The 22224-nt window shown below is 43.1% G+C and overlaps 2 protein-coding genes across 2 annotated transcripts; both read left to right on the top strand.

Annotated features, from left to right (window-relative positions):
- Nucleotides 1-4782: 4782 nt before the first annotated feature.
- On the top strand, nt 4783-14558 carry dll4 (delta-like 4 (Drosophila)). Its single transcript, XM_010744359.3, has 11 exons — nt 4783-5242; nt 5398-5658; nt 6024-6081; nt 6753-7016; nt 9081-9141; nt 10365-10495; nt 10693-10862; nt 10954-11179; nt 11649-12375; nt 12693-12801; nt 13330-14558. The coding sequence occupies exons 1-11, from the start codon at nt 5189-5191 to the stop codon at nt 13333-13335; spliced, it is 2067 nt and encodes a 688-aa protein (XP_010742661.1). The 5' UTR covers nt 4783-5188; the 3' UTR covers nt 13336-14558.
- Nucleotides 14559-18529: 3971 nt separating this feature from the next.
- chac1 (ChaC, cation transport regulator homolog 1 (E. coli)) lies at nt 18530-20228 on the top strand. The gene is made up of 3 exons (XM_027284464.1): nt 18530-19192; nt 19312-19347; nt 19478-20228. Exons 1-3 carry the CDS (start codon nt 19022-19024, stop codon nt 19859-19861), a joined length of 591 nt encoding a protein of 196 aa, XP_027140265.1. The 5' UTR covers nt 18530-19021; the 3' UTR covers nt 19862-20228.
- The last annotated feature ends 1996 nt before the right edge of the window (nt 20229-22224 follow it).

The following is a 22224-nucleotide window of genomic DNA, read 5'->3' as shown; positions in this document are numbered from 1 at the left end:
AAGCCGACTGCACCAACATATAGTATAGTGGCAACTCAATCTGCTGTCATATTCCCATAACGGGAAGTCTAAATCTATTTCACCTGCTGTGCTTCTGTTACTAAAACATGTCTCCAAGTTGTGTCTGCAGTTAAGATATGTAGCAATATTCAGGGCTTTAAATGAATCCACGTGTTTACTGTCTTTTTATCATCATCTGCAGCCTGAAAGCCTTAAACTGTTACATGTTATGACTTTATGTCTACGTGAAAAGGAGTTGATGTGCAGAGAATTGTGTATTATGAAAAAAAACAGAAATACAAACAAAGGGTTATCTCGATAACAAATGACAAATCATTATTATGTCATTTCACGATTAGAAAATTAGTTGTAGCTTGATGTCTTTGTGAAGTTTTATGCATCAAGACAAAACTACTCCAGAGAACAGACAACCAAAGTTAGGATGGGTATTGCATTAGATAATGTTTGCAGAATGATAAATGATATTAAAATAAGTTTTTTTACTGTCTGCTAATTTTTCAGAATCTGCCAAATTTGAGCCCTGGATCTGTTCCCAAAAAAATCACTCTTGAAACACAGATGGTGTCGACTGCTGAATCCACTACCTGCCTCCTCGACCCCCTACCAGCTAAACTTTTTAAAGATCTGCGGCTGTTTCTGGGACCTACATAGCTGAATATTTATTACTTCCGACTGGCACTGTTCCCGCTAGTTTTAAGGCGCCCGTGGTGCAACCTTTCCTTAAGTTAGTTTTTCCTTATCAGAATTTAGGGTCTGCTGAGAGTGCATGCAGTACAGATTGTAAAACCCTTGAGGGTGATTTTGAGTTACTGACCTGGCTTGAGCATATCACCATATCAGAAATCATATGCTATTCATTTTAAAGTTGCATCACAGATGTGTTCAGCAGCTTTCACCGTTCTTTTTCAGATGCCTCATAAAAAGCTGAAAATGATGATGATGGAGGTGATAAACTGAGAGGCTGACGTCATGGCAGCATTCTTGCTTCATATTTAATACGGCAGCATTCTCCGCATTCCATCCACAACAATAGATATTCTCGTGTCCGCTCTCTGACCAATCAACCTGTTTACACTTCCTTGTCAGAAGATCACGGTTTATTCATGAGAAATAGCCAGAATGGTGAGAACAGGAACTGTGGCTTTCTCAACAGCGTCCCTCAAATCCAAAAACAATCGGGAGGGCATCCGTCAAACAGACGGAACAATCTGAAGGTTTTCTCTCTGAAGGATACGAGGCAAAGAGGGGAAGCGGAGGAGACATGACACGAGATGCTTTCTCCGTCTTCCCGTGACACCCGCAGAAAAGCTTGTGCACACACACACACATACACACAAATGCAAACATCAAAGCTTTTGAAAGAAGACTTGAACTAAAGTCTGGTCAGCCGGACCCTGCTGTGTTGCTCGAAAGTAGAGAGCATTGATGCGACATCTTAACATATGCATGGTCCCAGCTTGTGGTTTACTGAATGGGGTCCAAATAGCATCGGTATGAGCCGCACCAGAGCAGTTGTGTTTTTTTTTTGTTTTTTTTTTGTATGCTCCAGTTGCTGCCTGGCATTGCATAAGAGTGTAATAATACAATGCTTTTTCAGCGAGGCATGTTATAAATAAAACCACAGAAAGCATCTGTTGACAGCGGCTCAGCACTGCCTCGGCTCCTCTGTTAGAAATATAGTGACTGTAGCTCACGCGACATGTTTTTAAAGTTTATGAACTGTACTTTAAAGTTTTCTTGCTTTTGATTTTTTTAGACTCTTACAATATTGAAATAAAGCGTTCACAGATTTATATGTCTTTTTCACAAAGCACGCAGTTCTCTATGAAAGAAGAGGCCGTTAAGCTAAATCAATATGTGAGATGTGCAGCTAGTGCAAGCAGTGTAATAAAAGCACGGACCATCTGACAGCATTATGATAAAGTATAGCCGGTGTGTATAGGGTTTTTTTTTTTCAGCTGTGTGGAAGAGAACATACGGCTCACATGTCATTCACTACTCCTCATAGTGAAGAGAGATTTGTGTTATCAGCTGTGCTCACCTGTTAAACCCACTATAAACTGCAATTGTCACCTTTTTTATGGCAGTTCCATGGTAGCTGGACTGGAGATATATGGCTATAAAAGGAGATATGCTGGGTAATATTCACCATTAGCAACCATTACCGGCAGGACAGACAATAATGAAAGCAAAAATGGAATCAAAACTAAATTCACCCATCCAGAGCAAAATAACACATAAAGTGCATCTGAATAATGCCGCACTTATTCTACGAGAAGCATCATAAACCTGACCGAACACCACCCAAAAAAGATCAGGCTGATTCAGTCCGAGATTTCATTTGATGAAATCGCAAAGAATCATCAACATCGTAAAGTCAACAAGTAACAGAATTAGTAGCCGAGGGCATATAGACACAGAGAGGAGCCGCATGGCATACGGCCACGCCGAGCCAACGCCATTGTGTCTCTGTGGACCCATTAGAGACACAACAGGTGTGTCAATATGACAAGCATTCAACCAATCCAATATGTCTGCCCCACATAAACACTGAATAAATATAGACGCTTTCCAGTTTCACTCTCTGCAGTGCACAGCCACCGTGAAATGCAAACATTCAGAGATCGTGGAGAGTTCGAGGGACAAAGCAGGGGGGGAAAAAAACATTTTTGCATCACGTTTTTAAGCATAACATAAATTAATAGATAATACATGCTACACATGAGGAGGGAGAGTAATAAAGTTTGCACGTCCGTCAAAACTACTTTTTTTGAGAGGAAAGTTGTGTTAGCTTTGCAAAATAACTTGATTTTAACATATATGAATCACATGTACAGTTATCAAAAACAAATTAATTAATAACATAATGTAATCTCTTGATGTTCACTTGTGAATAGAATAAATTCCATATATTGTTTGATACTTCTAACATAATGAACATAATAAATGATGCACAATTGCACATTTTATGTCACTAATAAATAACAGTGCTTAAAAACGTCTTTATCATTTAACAGAATCCCACTGTATCTTCTTCATGTGGACAAATCGTGCTGGTGCATGATATTTCCAGTTTTCTTACAACATGGGAAATAACACATCCCTCTGAATGTTATTACGGGATTACTGTAGATCTTCTCCACAAACGCACAACTGATGCCAGACAGAATTTAGACGAACAGGTTGCAGAAAATTGGCTTGTCCCCTCCATGAACAGACGATACAAAACGGTGCGTCGGGCTGCCAGTCTCCCACCAGATGGTAAATGAGAGAGACACGGGCGATCGAATAACAAATACAACCAATCAGATTATCAAAAACAAGCCATGTATAAAAGAGGGGAAAACACAGAGGAAAAGCGGTTTTTAATCAAATATTAAAAGACCCTTTTAATTTGTTTAGGAGGAATTTCTACTTTGATTTGCTTTCGGGACTATTTTCTTTTCTCCTTCTATTCATTTGTGAGTGAAATCAAATCATTTCATTTGATACAGAGGGACTATAATTCATCATTTTGCGTATTTTAGGAGAGTTAATAGCATGTTCAATATTTAAGAGCGTGTAAAGTTATTTGCCGTCGTGGCAAACCGATTCAGGGAGGGAGAAATTATTTATTAGTCGCGCATTGTCAATTTCAGGCCATCAAATTAAATCTTTTATCTCAATCCTGGGGGGGCTCGTTGCGCGCGGGCCCTGTGTCATTCTTACTAGCTGTTAAAGGCTACGAGGGAGAATAAACCAATTTTACGGATGCAGGTGTGTGTGTGCGTGTGTGTGTGTGTGTGTCAGGAGGAGGGAGAGGGAGAGAGAGAGAGATAGGGCTCATTTGCATACAGCTGAATAGTTATGTCTCCCGTCCCGCACACTACACCCGCATGAGGGCGAGAGAGGGACACGCGCCGCAACAATAGGAGGCACGCTGCCACTAAACCGTAAAACGCATGGGTGGGCATGAAGGGGCACACGCCACCAACAAGATGATGAACACACCCAAAATATGATGGTGGGGTGGGGGTGTAAGCTTGGTTACAGTATAGAGGCCTGTGCGTCTGTGCGTAAAAGGAAACCAAGTACTTTATTAGTAATCAGAGAAAACCGATATTAAAGTCAATACATATTTTGTAGGGCAATTTAAACACATTAGGGCTTGTTCTGCATATTGTCTCTGTCACAGGTTGTGGTTCTGTTCCTAAAAACAAGAAACAGTAAAGAAAGCGTCAACATCAATTGAAAACAACGCCAGAGAGATTTTTTTCCCTTTAAATCGCATTTCTGCTTTCATTGTTTGTGATGCTGCCTGAGGGAGAGACACGTATGACCCAACAGAGAGTGAGGGCTTTGGGAGGAAATAGTGCGCACGGCTCCTGCGCTGTGGTAAAGGGCTAATTAGGCGTGCAATTGAGTGGAACCGAGGGCAAACGGAGCGCAAGGAGTAAGACAGTAATTGAATTCCTGCTTTCTACTCTCGAAGTTTCGTCTCTCCTTCATTGTCCTTACTCACTGTCCATAATGTGTGAATGTGTGTCCGGCATATTGTGTGCTAAAAATAAGTCAACAGATGTTAGGGGCTTGTTAATAATCGCCCAGTATCCATGGTGGTCAGTCTGCACAGTGCCAGTGGGTATTAAATCTGGATAATTGTTGTTGGGTTGGACGGGAAGGGGGTTGAATATGTAGAGTGGGCGGTGTCAGTGGGGTGATTGACAGTTTATGTAATGAGCAGCGCAGTGCAAGTCTATATATCTGGGAGGAGACACACTACGGTTCATTCACGAGTAATAAGACGAGTGATGAACGTCCGTGGCGCACTGACGCACCAAGTTCAGCACCAAAACAAGCTCTGAGCCGCGCACACACCGCGGAGTGACCATTGTGGAGTACAGTACGATGCAAGGAGGGGACGCCTGCTGACAGAGAGAAGCACGGCTGTGGATATTGGTCTTCCCTCACCTTTGGATAACTTGGAGGTTGGAAACGCTTTCTCTGGACGCTTTTGACGCACACCAACAAGGAGCTACGGGAGAACTCCCTTGGAGTGAAGAAGGATTTATATGTGTTTTAGAGATTTTTTTTTCCATTTGTTTACCTTGGTGTAAATACTTTGGAATAGGAAGGTTTTGCTGCTTTATTTGGCTGGTGACGCGGCTGCCCTGGAGAAGCGAGAAGGATGGCAGCCTGGTTCACCTTTACCATCGCATTCAGCACCACGTTGATAACACAGGTATGAAGGAGGATAATGCATCTCCCCGGTGGTCCTGAGACCTCGGCGAAAACAGATGGAGAGCCACTTGTTTTCTTTTTTTCCCCTCTCTCAAAGAATAAGGTATATGTAAACGCACCGACGTTTTCCCTAAATCATATCTCCTTCTCTTTTAGGTATTTGGATCCGGTGTTTTTGAGCTCGATCTTCACGAATTTAAAAATCACAAAGGTTTGCTGGCAAACGGGAACGCGTGCAAACCCAACTGCAGGACTTATTTCAGAATTTGCTTGAAGAACTATCAGGCTGTGGTCTCGCCAGGTGACTGCATCTTTGGAAGTACAATGACAGCAGTGCTGGGGACAAACTCTTTCAGCGCCAAGGACAGTGGCACTTTACCTAGACCGATTCAAATACCGTTCAACTTTGGATGGCCGGTAAGAGCGTGGAGCAGTGCATTCACTTTATTTGTTTCTCCACAGCCACCGCTATCATGTTGTTTTCAGGGAACTGCTATGCATTTTGGGAGCGCACCGGTTATTGGTCAGCTCATATAATCCATAATATTAGGTAATACTCTGTCGACAAACAGATTGGACTGCTACGACAAATCCAGAAGGGCAGGCAATTAAATGTAACATATTTCTTAATGTTGATGAAATAGTTCTTTTAAACTCTATTCTATCAAAAACAATAAAAGAAAGAAATCATGTAAGCTTCCCTCCCTAAATTATGAGCTGTGTAAAAAAATAATAATAATAATACAGTGGATATGAACTAACTGCATGTGTTTTCTCCTTAGGGGTCGTTTTCATTAATAATTGAAGCCTGGCATTCACCTTATGGAAATCTACCTGTAGGTAAGTGCAACATTTTTTACCACAGGAGGGAGCTCTGCCTGTACATTTAAACACATGACGCTCCCCAACCACTTTCCCATTTTGCACAAAATACTGTCCATGCACGCACAAAAATGCGACAAAATAATTAGGCTATTGAATTCAGCTCACTCACTCAACATATTCCTCACCACCTCTTGTTAATTGTTCAAGATTTCACACATTTTCACGCCTATTCACTCCTTTGTTATGAACTTCAGAACACCTTTTTCATTCTTATACCCAATACAATTGAACTTCCTCTGGTTTATTTTTGGCGTGGGAAAGAGCTGTGGGCTTTGGTGAGAATACACAGTGCCTGCCAAAAACCCCTGACTACATCTTCCTGTATTTTACACCTTACTCTGTTCCGCCCTTTGGAAGAGGGGACTGGGCCTGGGAATGTTTTTGCTGACGGAAAGAAAGAGGAAATTTCAACCTGAGTTTATCTTTCATCTAAGCTGTATGGGATTTGATAAGGGATGCAGCTTGGTGCTGGGCAGATTATTAAAGCGAAAGTGACTTTTGAACCCACAAGCCATTTATGATGCAGCTCTTGACATAAAACCATAATTATCGCAGGGCATAAACAAACTTTGATATCCTACATTAATTCTGACATCTTCCTCTTCCTCTTTTTTTTCATCTTTCAGATACCAACAACCCAGACTTTTTGATTAGCTTTTTCGCCATCCAAAGGCAGCTGGGTGTAGGAACTGACTGGACTCCAAATATGCAGACTGGAAAACAGACAGAGCTGAGATATTCTTACCGGTTCATCTGCAACGAAAGTTACTACGGAGAGAGTTGCTCCAAAAAATGCACGCCCAGGGATGACCGATTTGGCCACTACACCTGCACGCGAGAGGGGCAGTTATCCTGTCTGCCTGGCTGGAAGGGGAAATACTGCGAAGAACGTAAGCAATCAACCAAATATCTTAAAGGCCTGTTTACACCTGGCTGATGTATCAGCAGTCCGGTTTTGGTGGATTTTGTCACTCAGTGTTGCTCTGAGCTGGTGTCTGTGTATTTTTTTTTTAACACAAGAGGATCATCCAGATGTTTGCAAATGACTCAGAGATAGTGAAATCTGTTTCGGCCAAGCTGTGGAGCTTAGTATGATAAGAGCTTTGTAGGATTGGTCCTTACCTTAAAAGAGCTGCTGTCCTGCGAGGGTACGACCTTTGCTCTTCATTGCTGTGGTTGAGATCCTAAAGAGAGAACAAGATTTGTGAGCATGCACAAGATACCAGTATTTATTAAGATTTAGATTACCCATAGGACGTCAATGGAAGGCCACGAGATGTCGAGTACTACAACAAGACATGATGTAATGATATCTGGCAAGTCTGATAGGCAATTTTGGTGTTGAGTGCATTTCTCAGAGATATGTGTCTCATATAATGTAATCATATAATTCTATGTGTAAATGGTTGTGGGTTTGTGAACACGCATTGAATATGGGCTGAGGGACAGACGGTTTAGCATGACAACAGGCACATTATACTTGTGGAAACCCACTTGGCCAAATCATAGACCAACACTCGCATGTTTTGGACAGCTCTGAATGGGCATATGAGGAGGCCCGATGCCATTTGGCTCCACAATACCAAGAACCCCTTTTCACCAAAACAAATTAATCAAAGAGTAGATTGGAAGGAGGCACCGTGAGAGTAATAGTTACCATGTGCTGGATATGTGACCACATGGGTGACAGCGGATCTGTCATCCATGTCACTTTTGGCGGTGAAAGAGAAATTGGCATGTGCTATTTTGACTGTGGCGCCAAATCCTAACCAGATGGGCTCACGTGTTGCAATTACAGACGCATCAATCGTCGGTGACTACAGAAAATATACATGAGAAAGATAGATTAGGCATCTTTCAGACACTATAATTTCCTCTCTCACACACACACTCCCATACATCAGTTTAAACAAGCCTGGTCATTTGGGCCCGCATATTTTAGGAGGTTGTTTTTAAGCACTTTGTACATTTAGGACACAAATATAGAGCAGGAGTGCTGCGAATCATTGGAATTAAACTGGAAACAAATGGCTAATGAACACTAAATGACCATTTCCTGTTATCTTAAACAGGTGTGCACCTATACCTGCAGTTACACACAGAGGAAGTCACACACACATTACAAGGTGTGTTTATAAAAAAAAATAAAAAATAACACATTTCTTGTACCATCATAAAGTACTGTACCGCGCGTGCCCGGTAACTTAATCCGCAGGCAAGTGGGGTGGGGGCGCGCGCGGGCATTGATAGGAGGAGCCCAGCCGACTGCACGCGCCAAGGTTAATCGCGGCATTATTATCCGCCACGCGCCATCGATGTTTAGTCCCTTCCATTGTTGGGCGCGCGGTAGTAGCAGCTGCAAATATGGTTGCGGCAGACCACAAACAACAATAGTGACAGCTGTCTGCTATTGAGAGCAAGCATCTGTTCTGGACTAAACCGGCCGCTTACCGTCAGTCGCCTGATATGTTGTCCTGCGAATCAGTGTCATGCAAGACCGGTACACTTAAAAAAAAAAAACACACACACACACACACACACACACACAAAAAAAAAAAAAAAAAAACAGGACAAACCCATTCCTCACCACCAAACCCCACCTCGTGCCTGCTGGGGGTGTGGCGGACAGGTTTAGATCAAATGGAGGAAAGTTGAGACAGATTGAGGCCCTCATGGACCTCAGCATATTGTATCATGGTCAGCTATTTCAAGAAAATGAGAGCTCTGCTGCTTTGGTTGTAATGTGAGGTGCAACTATTTTAAAGAGCTTCAGCAGCTTTTTTTTTTTTTTTTAAACAGTATTTCTTATGATCTTACTTGTTATGTTTTAACAGTTGGAAAGTTGTGGCACGGTTATGTTAAAAAATTACCAGATTGGAGCCAAAAAAAGAAAAAAGAAAAAAAAAGAGCAGCAGATTGACTGCATGTTTGTCTTTTTGTTCTCTTTGCTTTAGCTATCTGTCTGGAGGGCTGCAGCGAGAGGAATGGAAACTGCTCCAAACCTGGCGAGTGTGTGTAAGTATTAATAATAATTATGAAGTGTTGAAACGGGCTGTTAAAGTGTAAGAATGAACACATATGGGAACAGTGAGTGTTTGTGCAAGTTTCGTGGTCGTGTTTCTCATTTTCATTTTCGAGCTCATTGTCATATTAACATCAGCAACTCTGTCTCCTACGAAATGATGTTTATATACAACTAATCAGAGCAGGATATGTCATCCCTTGAAGGCTATTCCTGCCTTCGTAGCATTTATTAAAAGAGGCTGAAGTTCTCTAGATCAACAAATTTCAGTCTATTCCCTCTCATGTCTCCCTGCGTCACTCACTGACTTCTCTGCCTTCCCATGTTCCTTTCTTGTCACTACCCTGTCGCACTCACTCACTCAGTCACTCACCAGTAAGGATAATTCACACACATATGCATACATACATACATACTTGTCCTCTTACTGTGTGAAATTCCTATTTTGTCCTCTTTTTAGACACAAATCCATCATTCCCACTCCCTCAAACTGACCTAAATTGAGGTTAAACCCTTTAGATACTCAACACCGTAAAGCTGCGCCCATGCCTCCACACACTCGGCAAAAAGAAAAAAAAATGTTGGAACCTTAAAAGCACATCTTAAGTTCCACAGTCTCGTGCGTTGACATGGTTGTTGCGCTGAGAAATAGATATTCATGGGAAAGGAGAAAAAAAAAAAAGGTCTGCCAGGAATCTTTAAAGTAACATTTCACCTTTACAGGGTCATTATTTATCCTTAATATACTGTACATACCTTCATGATTGTTTGATCCCTGACATCAGTTTGTCAATGTTTATATCATTATCCACCGTGGTTATAGACAAATGTAATAAGCGATGTGTAGTCATGCAATAAGGCTGGAGGGAAAAACATAATTAAAAGCTCTGGTGCATCTCTAGGAAAAAGAAAAGTCACTCTTAATTTCTCATTCTTCCATGATGGATTTATATGAGCATTTAATGATCGTATCCAACAGTGGAGCAGCTATTAATGTCTCGTTACATGATTAATGATTTCATAACGTAACCACCAACTAATCCATGACAGGACCATAAAGCATCAAGGTCTGCTCTCATTTCATCTAAGTCGACTGATTGCATGAATTGAAATGACCAGATTCAGATATCCAAGTTATTCTTGGCGATTATAAGACGTGCAAAAAGAAGGAGTTATGAGTGATTAATCAAAGAAAACCTGTTTTGTAATTTTGCAGATGCAGAGACGGCTGGCAAGGCACGTTCTGCGACGAGTGTAGGAAGTACCCGGCCTGTAAGCACGGTACCTGCCAGCTGCCATGGCAGTGTAACTGTCAGGAGGGCTGGGGAGGCCTATTATGTGACCAAGGTACACCACACAACTAGGACCACTGCTGCTGTTCCTTTTTAAAAAGATGTTCTCGTATTACTTGCGCACTGTTTTCATTTGAATTAACTTGAAAGCATTAGTAAATTAGGTTTCCTCTGAAGTGTTCCATTCATAGCTTTCGTACACATCCGGGGTAGATGGCTGCCTGTAAACGAACCCTCTCCTCTCCCCCCCAGATCTGAACTTCTGCACCCATCACCGTCCCTGTGTGAATGGCGCCACCTGTATGAACACAGGACAGGGCAGCTATACGTGTACTTGCCTGCCTGGTTTCACGGGGGTCAACTGTGAGCTGGAAATGCAGGAGTGTGACAGCAACCCCTGCAGGAACGGAGGAATATGCACAGTGAGTTGCGAACTCATTCATTCATTCATGCTGATTCTCCGTGTTTGTTTTTTTTTTACTGCCCTGACTAACTTTTCCTCTCTTCTTCAAGCCCCAGAATTTGGAAAGTGGCTACACGTGCAGATGTCCCCAAGGTTTCGAGGGTTCCCACTGTGAGCACAGCCTGCTGACATGCGCCGACTCCCCCTGCTTCCACAGTGGCAAGTGCTGGGAGAAGGACAATGGCCGCAGCTACATGTGCGAGTGTCCCCGCGGCTACACCGGACTCAACTGCGAGAAGAGAGTGGACAAGTGCACGTCGCTTCCCTGTGCTAATGGTACAGTCTTCCTCCCCTCTTTGCCCCCCCCTCGCCCCCCCTTTCTGAACTTCCCCTCGCTCTCTTTCTCCCCCCCTTCAAATTCCTGCAACTGGAAGCAGTGAGGAACAACAGGAATTGGTGGGAACTTGGTGTCTATTGTCTTCCATATAAACACTCGGCAGCTCAGAGCAGCAGCTTGTAAATGTCTCCACAGCTCACTGCGGTTGTTGATAAAAGAGGACAAATATCCAGCGCAGCTCGATTTCTGTCTTCTTGTAAACATGCAGGGCTTTGGGATTGGTCTGTGTTGGGAGAACAATACACTGTACTGTGGTCACACTGTAGATTTGATAGAGATGTGTGAACTGAGGCAGCCTCGTGGGAGGCGATCATGTTCTCTCTGATTTTGAAATGCCTTGATGTTGAAATCATTTTGGATGCTGATGTTAGCTGTTGATACCAACCATGCTCGTTTCCTTTTCTGTAGGTGGTCTGTGTGTGATCCATGGTGGCACGCGTGTGTGTAGCTGCCGTGCAGGATTTACCGGCCAGCGCTGCGAAATAAACATCAATGAGTGTGCTGGTAACCCATGCCTCAACGGTGGTACCTGCCAAGACCGAATCAACGACTACACCTGCACCTGTCCTGCGGGCTACGGCGGACGCAACTGCGACAGAATCCTGGATGAGTGCTCCATTCGCCCATGCCTCAATGGTGGTCTTTGCACCGGTGGGGGTGGGCCAGGGAAGCCCCCAGCAAGCTGCATCTGCACTAAAAACTTTAACGGACCTCGCTGTGAGTTCTCCACTGTCACCCCTCCTGCAGAGAATCCAGATGGCTTCCAGTGGGCGGCGGTTTCTCTGGCCGTGGGGCTGGTGGCACTGCTAGTGCTGTTGTGCATGGTGGGCTTGGCTTTGAGGCACATCCACAGGCAGGCCCAAAGAGATAGGGGAGACACAGAGACTATGAACAACTTGTCCAATGTTCAGAGAGACAACCTGATTCCAGCGTCCCAGCTGAAAAACACCAACCAGAAAATCGGCCTGGAGGTGGACTGCGATTCCGAGAAATCGAACTTTATCCACAAAAACTATCACTTGGACTCTTACAACTCTAAATCAAAGGAGTTCAAGGATGAAAAGTCACAAGAGGATAAAAGTCATATTTATGACAAATGTTTAGAAGACAAAATGCCCTTGAGTAGAATGTATAGGTAAGAGGAACCACATTCACACACATTTCACATCTTATACTGAACTATAATCTGTCAAGTGCTAGGAAACTTCCATAGATCTCCATTATTTATTGCGTTCATACAGTGGTGAAATGACTGTTGAATGGATACTCCCATTCACGCAATACCTCAGTTTAGTTTGAACCCAACTCGGAAATCACCCATTCTTTATTCGCACAGAGTTTACACATATCTGACAATTGACATTTGCCTCACTGTATATGTACACGCCTAATGCATAGCTCTGCCATGTGCTTCTAGTTTGTGCTAACGTAAAGCGTGATTTGTGTTTGCAGTGAAAAGCCAGAGTGTAGGATATCAACGATATGTTCCTCAAGAGACTCCATGTACCAGTCTGTATTTGTTATAGCAGAGGAGAGGAGGGAGTGCGTCATAGCAACTGAGGTAAGCAAAAAAAACAAAACAAAAAAATCACATCTTCATCAGCATTTCCATACATTTTTTCCTTGAAATGCATCATGTCGTCCCAAGTACACTATCCCTCACCGATGCACCAACATTTATGACAGGCGGATGATGCTATTTGTAGAAAGTCTGTATTCTAGTGTGAGGACGGAAGTTGGGGAAAGCCCAATCAACTGCGTTATTTGTTTCTGGAAATTACTCTGGCTATTCTTTATCTTGGCCACATGATGACCTTAAGTCCAAACTTAAACTGATTCCTCACACATGTTTGGCTCAGCTCGGTCTCCAAGGTGCTATGTTTTACTGCTGTGGCATTTGGTGGAATTTTTAAGATGCACATTTCCAAGAAAAATATAATGTTAATGCTGAAACACATGACCTATAATAGTTTGAAAAATGGTGTATGGACGGGTTTAGCGCTGGGATTATTGTGTTATTTCATTTTTCTATATATATACAGTATATATTTTCAACTACAATTTCTTACTCTCCTTTTTTTTCCCATAGGTATAAACTGTGAGGGGTCTGAAAGCGAGGGAACGAGATAAAAAGACACAATCGAGGCAGAATATCATATTCTGGATTGTTTACAAATGCTGAGAAGAGACTGGAGATTGTTTAAGATGTCCACTGCTGCTCTGGAACACTTGAGAACTGGAGAGGGCAGAAACCTCTGCTCTGCAAAAAAAAAACAACAACGAAAAAAAAACAACAAAAAAATATGAACAGACCTGAGAAACTTTATGTTGACCGAGTGTTTGTATGCAAAACATGTACAGTGAAGGACCTCTCTCTCAGTTGTGACAATGGTTAAACGGACTGGCGAATAGACTGACTACACAAGGTGTGAAGATCGACAGAGCATCGGTGAAATATTAATTTATAATCTCGGCCATCCTGGACAGTAGAAGGAGGTGAAAGTGGATCATTACCCCTCGTATCTGACCCGGCCTTGTGTGATAATCATGATGACTTTAACAGCCAACCAATCAGTAAAAAGGTGCCTAAGATTTGACCCCTTCAAATCCCCAACGCCCCCTGCCCCATACACACACACACACACACACACACACTCCTGCCATCTTCGCCTGCTATGCAAGACTCAGGGTCGAGACGAGTGAACTCGCCCACCGTCACAATCCAACCTCACGAACACTTTGTGTTATGAATGTCTGAAACTAATCTTCAACTGTCAATCACGTGAAAATGACTGGTTGGACTTTTCCATGCAACGGTGAAGATTGTATGCAGTCCCAAAATTCACTAGAAGCCTTAAAAGAGGGGGTTTGAATGCTAAATTTGTGCCCTTGTCTGTTCTTGGATCATTTGCACTACAAAAATAAATCGGGGGAAAATACTTTTTAATCAACAGGGATTTGAAGAGAAAACCACAGGAGCGCAATAGTCAGTGCTGTGCCAGCAAGATCCAAGAGAAAGGAAAATGTCTGCATAGAAAAGTGTTGTTTTTTTTTATGCAACGCAACGGAGGAAAACAAAGAGACTCATAACAAGGAGAAAAGACTGTCACACCACTGCCTGCCTATAATAAATTTCAAAAATACAGAACCAATAATGTAATTTTTTAAATGATTATTTCCAGAGTTTAATTTAAATATGACACACTGCTCTTTATATGTTTTATAATATTATTTTGTATATAATGCATATTTATAAGGACCAAACTTCTGAAGAATAAAACTTCCTTGAAAACTGTTTTTAATTTGATGTCAGTAAATGGGGAAAAATATATATTTTTGAGGTTGTTTTTAAATAATGAAACTGAGTACAAATGATCAGATGTGTGTTGCACTCATTTTTTTCGAAGGGGGAAATCATCCTGTACTCAGTTTATATACTCAGCTCAACCTCTTAAATCATGAGCACATTTCTGAATATGAAATCCAGCTGCTCTCCTACAGTCACACATCATATTTAACGTTTTGGACATTATGTAAAGGCATAAAGCCCCCTGACTGTGGCATCACTACTTCGAGTAATTCCTGGAAACGCCTTTGGCTCCCGCCCCACTCACCCACCCCTCGTTTCTCTCTCTCTCTCTCTCTCTGGCCCTAAATTGGCTTGAAATTCAAATCCGTTTCCACGGATACCACCCCCTCAAGCTGGAAATGGCGAAACAAAGCAGGCACAGGGCAAAGGGGAACGCCCCCCCCACATACACCCACCCACCCCACCTCTCATAATGCTTGCACACACGCGTCCATGCACACGCACACACACACACACACACACAGCCAACCAAACAGATGCCGTGGGGGAAGCACGGAGTGAGTCTGTAGTGCCATAAAAACAGCAGCATATGCCAGGCCTCTCACCCCGTGTGTATGACATACAGAGTGCACAGACCTCCTCCCATAAAAAAACACACTCGAGCACTTACAGGCTCCCCAACTGCCTGCCTGCCTCCCCTTCAGGGTTAAGAGCAATATTTCAATGCCCGGTTCTGTACTACCCACTCTTGCGAACAAAGCTGGGGGAGAGGGCCTGGCACTGGGGCTGTCACCAGAGGGGAGGGGAAACCAGATGGGAGCCAGTGGATCTGCTATGAATCCACATAAATAAAAAGAAGAAAAGTTGAGTTGTCAGAGCAATCTGGTCAATCGCCCTTTTGAGACATCACCCGTGGACCAGTTTTTAAAAATTCCATCCAGTGTGTCTGAAAATGTGTCATCCGCATTATCGAATGCAAACCTCTCCTGCCTCCAGTTAACAGAAATCCTGCGACAGTCAACACCCCCTAATCAGCAGCAATCAACACTCGGCAGAGAATCTGGATGGCTTTTCCCTCACACACATCCTGTTAGCCTGTTGACCTAGGCATCCTCATCTAAAGGCTTGTGTTGTTGTGTGTGCATTAAACAAAAAAAAAAAGTTTGGAAAAGGGTTCTTCCGGCCCGGCTCAAGAAAAACATACACGTTATCACGATAACGATAAATCATCTAAAGCCCCCCTCTCACTCCCTCATGCTTTTGTCTGTTACCTGACCCAGCTTGATAGTACTCAAGAGTTTCTTCCCACCATCATCATACTCACACCTACAAACAGACACACACCCTCGTTCACACTCGATCGCAGTGGCAAACACATACTAGGGCTTTGCTCTTTGGCCTCTGGGTCTCCATAGCATGGCCAGGCATTTTCATTGTGTTATAATCACAGCATCCTGTTTGTGACCCTGTGACATCAGTTCCTGTTTCCTCCCTGATTAAAAAAAAATTCAGAACATGCCGGCACAGGCCAACGGTTTTTCTCACGCATCGCTTTCTTCAATCCGCACTTTGCTTTGCGCAGATGACTTGGAGTTTTCAGGAAACAGCCTCACAACAGGCAAGAGCGCACACAAACACGCCAATCAGCACTATTTATTCTGAAGGAGGAAGAGAGAGGGAGAGGGGGGGGGATCTGTGATACTGATGTCATGAATGGAGAATCAGGAAGCAGATCAGGAATTAAAATCTTCCTATCTCTTCATGGGGAATGTGGAAGACCCTTTACATAACACGTATGATGCTCAGTCACGATCAAGAGTGGAAAACGTCTTTTCACAGCTGCAACTCTTTTAATTTGAAGCCTCGTTTGACTTGTATTGTTCATGCATACGCAGGCAGATTATACTCATACACTCGCTGCCACTCAGTGTAGCCTTGCCCTGCACTGCACTTGTAGTTGTCTCATTAATTAACACTAGGTGTCAGTATGAAACCCACACACAGGAAATAAGTGGTCAGTACATGCCAAAATAAAACACCAGGTACACTCAAGTTCAAGCTTAAAACAACATAAATGAAACAGCGGCACATAACCTAAACATTTCAGATAATATGCAATGCTTTGAATAATATATACTGTACGTAATAATACAAACCTCCTGGAAGAATTTGAGACAAGACCTGAAGCATAAACAAATTTGTGCTGTGGATGTTTTTCTTGTAAGTGCAGTCACATTCTGCTGGCTCTAGTTTTAGATGCCCCTGACCTGTCCCAGTAACCCAACCACAAGCTCGCGACCTATCCAGGAATGTTCACATCATACTCAAAGAAACAGCAGGAGTGGTACCAAATGCAGATAGTCTTGCTTGTCTGCATGTACTTCATATCTTGTGAGCCGGAAAAAAAAGCACAAGCACAAGGATATTAGAGCAAAGTTCCCACGCAACTCACAAGTCACTACATAAGTTGATATATGAATGGTGATCGATTCGTCAGTTTGACAGCAAAGACAAATAGGTGCGTATCAACGAGTCAAATCATCGAATCAGTGCACTAGATTAGATTACAGGCAGGCTGTCAGTGTGGCTTAGCTCGGAGATACTGTAACAGCAGAGCTCGAGGAGTGGATGGACATGAAAGGCCACGGCATAATGGGATGGAAGCTTGTGCATGACGCAGGATCGCTCAAAGGCCTGGATTGTGCGGTGCTTTAGATTTATGAAGAGCTGATACAGATGCCTGGCCTCTTATCAAGGCAGATAATGCCAGCTATTTATAGATAATCTATCTATTGAGCACAGATGAGCCTCTGCTATTACAGTATATCAGATTCAGCAGGAGTGCTGGGCTTTTGATCAGGTTTTCCATCTTTCTGATCAACGTTTTCTCCGCTGCCTCTGCTGTGTGAAATGTTTTGGCAGTTTTTTCAGGTGTTTGGTTTATTAGGAGCTTGCATGGGTTGCCTACATACAGAGTAAATTGTGGGGTGGTTATCAAACTCAAAAATCACCTGATCTCACCATGAGCCTGGCCAAAAGCAGGATGTTTATCAAGTAACGTGTATAAAAAAAAGGACTTATGTGTGAGTTTACAAAATCCTGCAAGAGTGGGATGTCGAATGATAACAGACTGACCCACTGCTGAGCCAGCCAATCACATGTGGTGACACTATCTGCAAGGAAGTGTCAGCCAAACACTAAACACACACAGAAATTTTGAGGTGAAAAAAATACATTTCCACCTTCCTTCAACAGGTTTTCAGGGCTGAGATGACTGTGTTGTTGGTGGGGTGGGTCCTCTGTTGTCAGTGATCTTCGTCTTGCCATTGGATCTTTGAGCTGTGGGACTAGATTACGGCCCTGCACTTGCCCTCACTCATTTAAACATCCATGTAGGGTGCTTATTTACTTACTCACATGTCAAACGTGATTTCCATCCATGCTGGGTTCAGGTCATGGCATCCCCCATGGGATACAGATAATTGAATTATGTTTTGTTGGATAGATATTTAAACATGATAATTTCGATTGTTTCACTTTATTTTCTATGTGGCATACATTGTAAAAATGAAACACATCGCCTTATCTGGGCCTCTCTGCTGTTTCAGGTCTGATGCAATGTCTTGGTATGTTGCCTGTTTGCTGCTATGGCCCTGAAACGCTGTGGGAAATTGCATCAGCCAGAGCAAGTCTGAAGCGTATGGAAATACATTGGGAGAATGACACCACGGGCGACCAATCATAAACCGAGCCGGTTAGAGTGACAGTTCATCGGCCAATCGTGTTTAAAGAAGTGCATGCGCTTAAGTCAAATGTGAGCCAATGGAATAACCGGTTTGGTTTAAAACCCCGCCTCTTTCGGCGCACCAAAATCTGATTGGGTAGAATATGAACAAGGGCAAGCCTTGCTTAAATATGATTGGTCGAAAACACTGGAACGGACCCGCCCACCTGCTTTGGACTGTATAAATACGTGAGCCCCGCTTCGCCATGTTATCGAGGAAACGCTTCAAATCGCCGTCGCTTCTCGTCCCGGGAGAAGATTAACCACAGGGCGTTTTTAGACGCTAACAACACTAAACCTCGACATTTTTAACTCGTAAGCTTTTAAGTTCGTACTGCCAGCAGCCAGCTGAGCAGCTGGCTCAAACCGGTTTTTAATTTTTCCCTCCCGGTGAGTAAAGGCCGAAGCGGCTGACCATGGATTTTTAAGGCATAATGCGGCACCTGTAATGCAATGGCAATGCATAGTGCAAGGCAAAACCAAGCGCGAAACTCCATCTTCGCAACTGCCAAGCAGTTGGGCTCAAATACCGTCCGCGGTATACCTGCGAGCCAACCGGTACCGCTGCTGCTGGACCGGAGGAAGCTAACGCTAGCTAGCTAGTCAGCCTTTTTTTTTGTTTTTAGCATAAACGTTTGATCCATCTGATTCCATCTCAACACTAATCGATCAAAACAAACAAAAAATATGAAGCCTCAAGACGTAATCGCCGCGAAGAGCAGCCTGTGGATCTTCGGGTACGGGTCACTGGTGTGGAAGCCTGACTTCAAGTACAAGAGGAGCAAGGTCGGCTACATTCAAGGCTACAAGAGGCGTTTCTGGCACGGAGACAACTTCCACCGCGGCAACGACGAGCTGGTGAGAAGCTTATTTAATGTTTTATGTCGCCACGTTATGTTTTTAGTTAGTCGTGAGCTCACACTTTGTTCAGGCGTTGTCCATGACGTGACCTCTTTCCTCCTCCTCTCCCCCCGCAGCCCGGAAGAGTGGTGACGCTCATTGAGGATGATGACGTAAGTGGAAAGCTCTGCTTCCTATTGGCTGCAGGAACTCTTTCAGTTCCCAAGCTTAAGGAAATTCACTGTAATCCCCCCTCTCTCTTTCTGCATCATAGTTTAACATGATTTTTTTTTCCATACACAGGCGAGCACTTGGGGCGTGGCGTTCGAGGTGACGGGCTCTCAAGTCGAGGAGTCCCTGAAGTACCTCAACGTGCGCGAGACGGTCTGCGGCGGCTACAAAACCCAAATGGTGGATTTCTTCGCCGAGGACGGGAGCCAGCCTCCGGTTCAGGCGCTGCTGTACATCGCCACCACCGACAACCCCCTGTACCTGGGGCCCGCCAGCCCGGAGGAGATTGGCACCCAGATCGCCATATGCAGAGGGAAGACGGGCCACAACCTGGAGTATCTGCTCCGGCTGGCCGAGTTCATGAGGAAAAGCTGCCCGCAAGTGGAGGACGGTCACCTGTTCTCCATCGAGGCGGCTGCGCTGACCGTGGTGTCCTATCTGGTGGCAGCACAGTAGCTCGTACCCTGTCTTACTAGCTCATAGTGGATGAATACACTACACACAACACTGAGGCGTTTCATCGGTCATGCCTGTCCACCTGTGTTATTTTTATGTTGTGATCTAGCTTTACACTAGCACACAGTGTACTGAATGCTACTGAGTGACGACTAAAGGGAAGCATGACCTCATGTTAACACTGTAACGTTACACCTGTTACATGTTTGTACATTTATAAAATGTATGATCACTGACTGTAAACATTTGTGTATTTGTCTTTTTTGAAGACATTAATGGTTTTATTTTATTTGCACAATTCAGATTCCGTCCACCTCAGACGGTATAATTGTGGTTTGCCAGTTCACCAAATGGCTGCTTTTTTTTTTTTTTTTTTTTTTTTTTTTAAAGTGTAATTTATATTTGAGTTGCTTGTGGCAACATTTCCACCCACTGTTCAGGCAAATGCCAATAAAAAAAGTTGAAAGAATTCTTGTGCTCTCTTGCTACTGTGACTTGTGAATTTTCTTCAGATCATGAACTTACTTAAATTAAGTGCTAATATTTGATTTTTAACACTCTGTGCCTTGATGGCCCCTACTATTGCTGGGGAATATGAAATTCATCTGGGGAAAACCGGAATGACCTAACGAAAACGTACTTGGCCTCTTTTTAAAAGTCCTTTTAACTAATGTTTCTGCAGGAATAAGCACTAAAAGGGATTAGAACTTGTTTTAAATGTTACAAGGTTGTGAACCACCAGAAAACACACCATATATGCCAACTGCACATTTGATAGCCATACAAGGCAGCAGACTTATTCCAAGAAGCATATGAAGCCTAGATCAGTCCATGTCCTGATTGTACTCAGCATTTTCCAGATAACTCTGTACTTCTTGGCACAGTCTCTTTAAGTATACACACAAACATACGTTGGACACTCCCAAACATTGGCCCGGAGCAGCTTGTACCTTGGACGTGATTCAAATCAAGAGTCTATCGAGGTGCAGGGAACTGGCTGGGAACAAGCCCAGACCTGGAAGTCCTGTGTTTACAGTCTGCTCCGTGGTTATGTCAGAGTGCACCAGGAAGAACAAGCTCCTGAGGTGCTCATCGAGATGAAATCTTACCGGTCGTACACCGAACCATGTGAAAAAATACTCCCATTAATTCAAGTGCACTACAGAGCATTGACCTCTCAGGTCTCGATTGGGTTTGTGTCTGTACTTTTTATTCAGGTCAACATCATGTGAAATGTATTAACTTTAAGGGTCAGGTCACCCAAATTCTAAAAAAAATAAAGAAAAAAATCCATCTTTCTCACAAACTCAGGGTGCTGTCGAGCCTTGTAGATAGATGTTTAAGGTGCCAGAGATTTAGATATCTGATTTTGGCGATTTCCTCCACTCCAAATACAATGGATGTGAATGGAATTTGGTTTGCGCTGCTCAAAGCACTTTAAAAAAAAAAACGACATTTAGAAAACAACAAGTCTTTCCAAAAACAATGAAGTCTCACTCTGAAAAGTTTTCATAGGGACTATTTCTTCAATAGAAAGTAGTTCCAATAAAAACTGTCCACGGCGAGGTCTGCAGATTATTCTGAGTGACAGGGAAATTGTTTCTGGAAAGATTACAGCTGATTTTTAATTTATTTTTTGTTGTAATTTTTGAATGCTGGGAGCAAACAAACTGGACTGGATGTGCCCTACGGCCTTCCAACTGAGATTTGTTTGTAATTTTTGAATCGTAAACTGAATGCAAAGTGAAAATGTGGTTGTAGTTTGCAGGCTTAGTGAAGAGATTTGGAATACCCAACAAGTTTTAGTAAGTTTTGCAGAGATCAGGTTCCAGTTTTGGTGTGTAAACATACAAATCTACGATTGCAAATGGTATTGGGTCAGTGCAAAATTATTTAACATGGCAAAGTAAGCAGAACAGGGACTTAAGAGCTTTACAGCCAGCATAGTCGCCAGAGACCACAAAATTATGATTTCAAAAACCACAGTTGATTCAATACTGCTATGATAATGTTGAACACTGTGTAGAACATGGAGTATGAAACAAAAAACCCAGACTCAAGAGGAAAGAAACATAGTCTGAAGAAGTGTTTTCACTCATGCAGAGGGGTTTATCTTCTAGGAAAGCCAAAGGATACCCTTCAGCTGATATGAAGGTCCATTAGCAGTGATGACGGCTCTGTATGTTTATTGTATTATTTAACAGCGACGAGATATGGAGCTATGGACCAGCACCGGTCACAGCAGCTATGTATATATCAGGAGTAATTTATGGCCTCCCATATCTCTTTTAACCCATGTTCATGTTTTTGTGTAGGTTTTTTTTTTTATTCCAAATATTGTTCATGTTTCTATTATTTTATCT

Source organism: Larimichthys crocea, chromosome XI (assembly GCF_000972845.2).
Source record: "Larimichthys crocea isolate SSNF chromosome XI, L_crocea_2.0, whole genome shotgun sequence".
In the NCBI taxonomy this organism is placed as follows: domain Eukaryota; kingdom Metazoa; phylum Chordata; class Actinopteri; family Sciaenidae; genus Larimichthys; species Larimichthys crocea.
Note: the sequence above shows the minus strand (reverse complement) of the source record. Positions and strands in the feature narration are given on the sequence as shown.

Coding starts and splice junctions, on each gene's coding strand:
- dll4 (XM_010744359.3), top strand. CDS start 5,189: ATGGCAGCCTGGTTCACCTTTACCATCGCATTCAGCACCACGTTGATA. Junction 5,659..6,023: donor CGTTCAACTTTGGATGGCCG/GTAAGAGCGTGG, acceptor TTTTCTCCTTAG/GGGTCGTTTTCATTAATAAT. Junction 9,142..10,364: donor TCCAAACCTGGCGAGTGTGT/GTAAGTATTAAT, acceptor GTAATTTTGCAG/ATGCAGAGACGGCTGGCAAG.
- chac1 (XM_027284464.1), top strand. CDS start 19,022: ATGAAGCCTCAAGACGTAATCGCCGCGAAGAGCAGCCTGTGGATCTTC. Junction 19,193..19,311: donor ACCGCGGCAACGACGAGCTG/GTGAGAAGCTTA, acceptor CTCCCCCCGCAG/CCCGGAAGAGTGGTGACGCT. Junction 19,348..19,477: donor CGCTCATTGAGGATGATGAC/GTAAGTGGAAAG, acceptor TTCCATACACAG/GCGAGCACTTGGGGCGTGGC.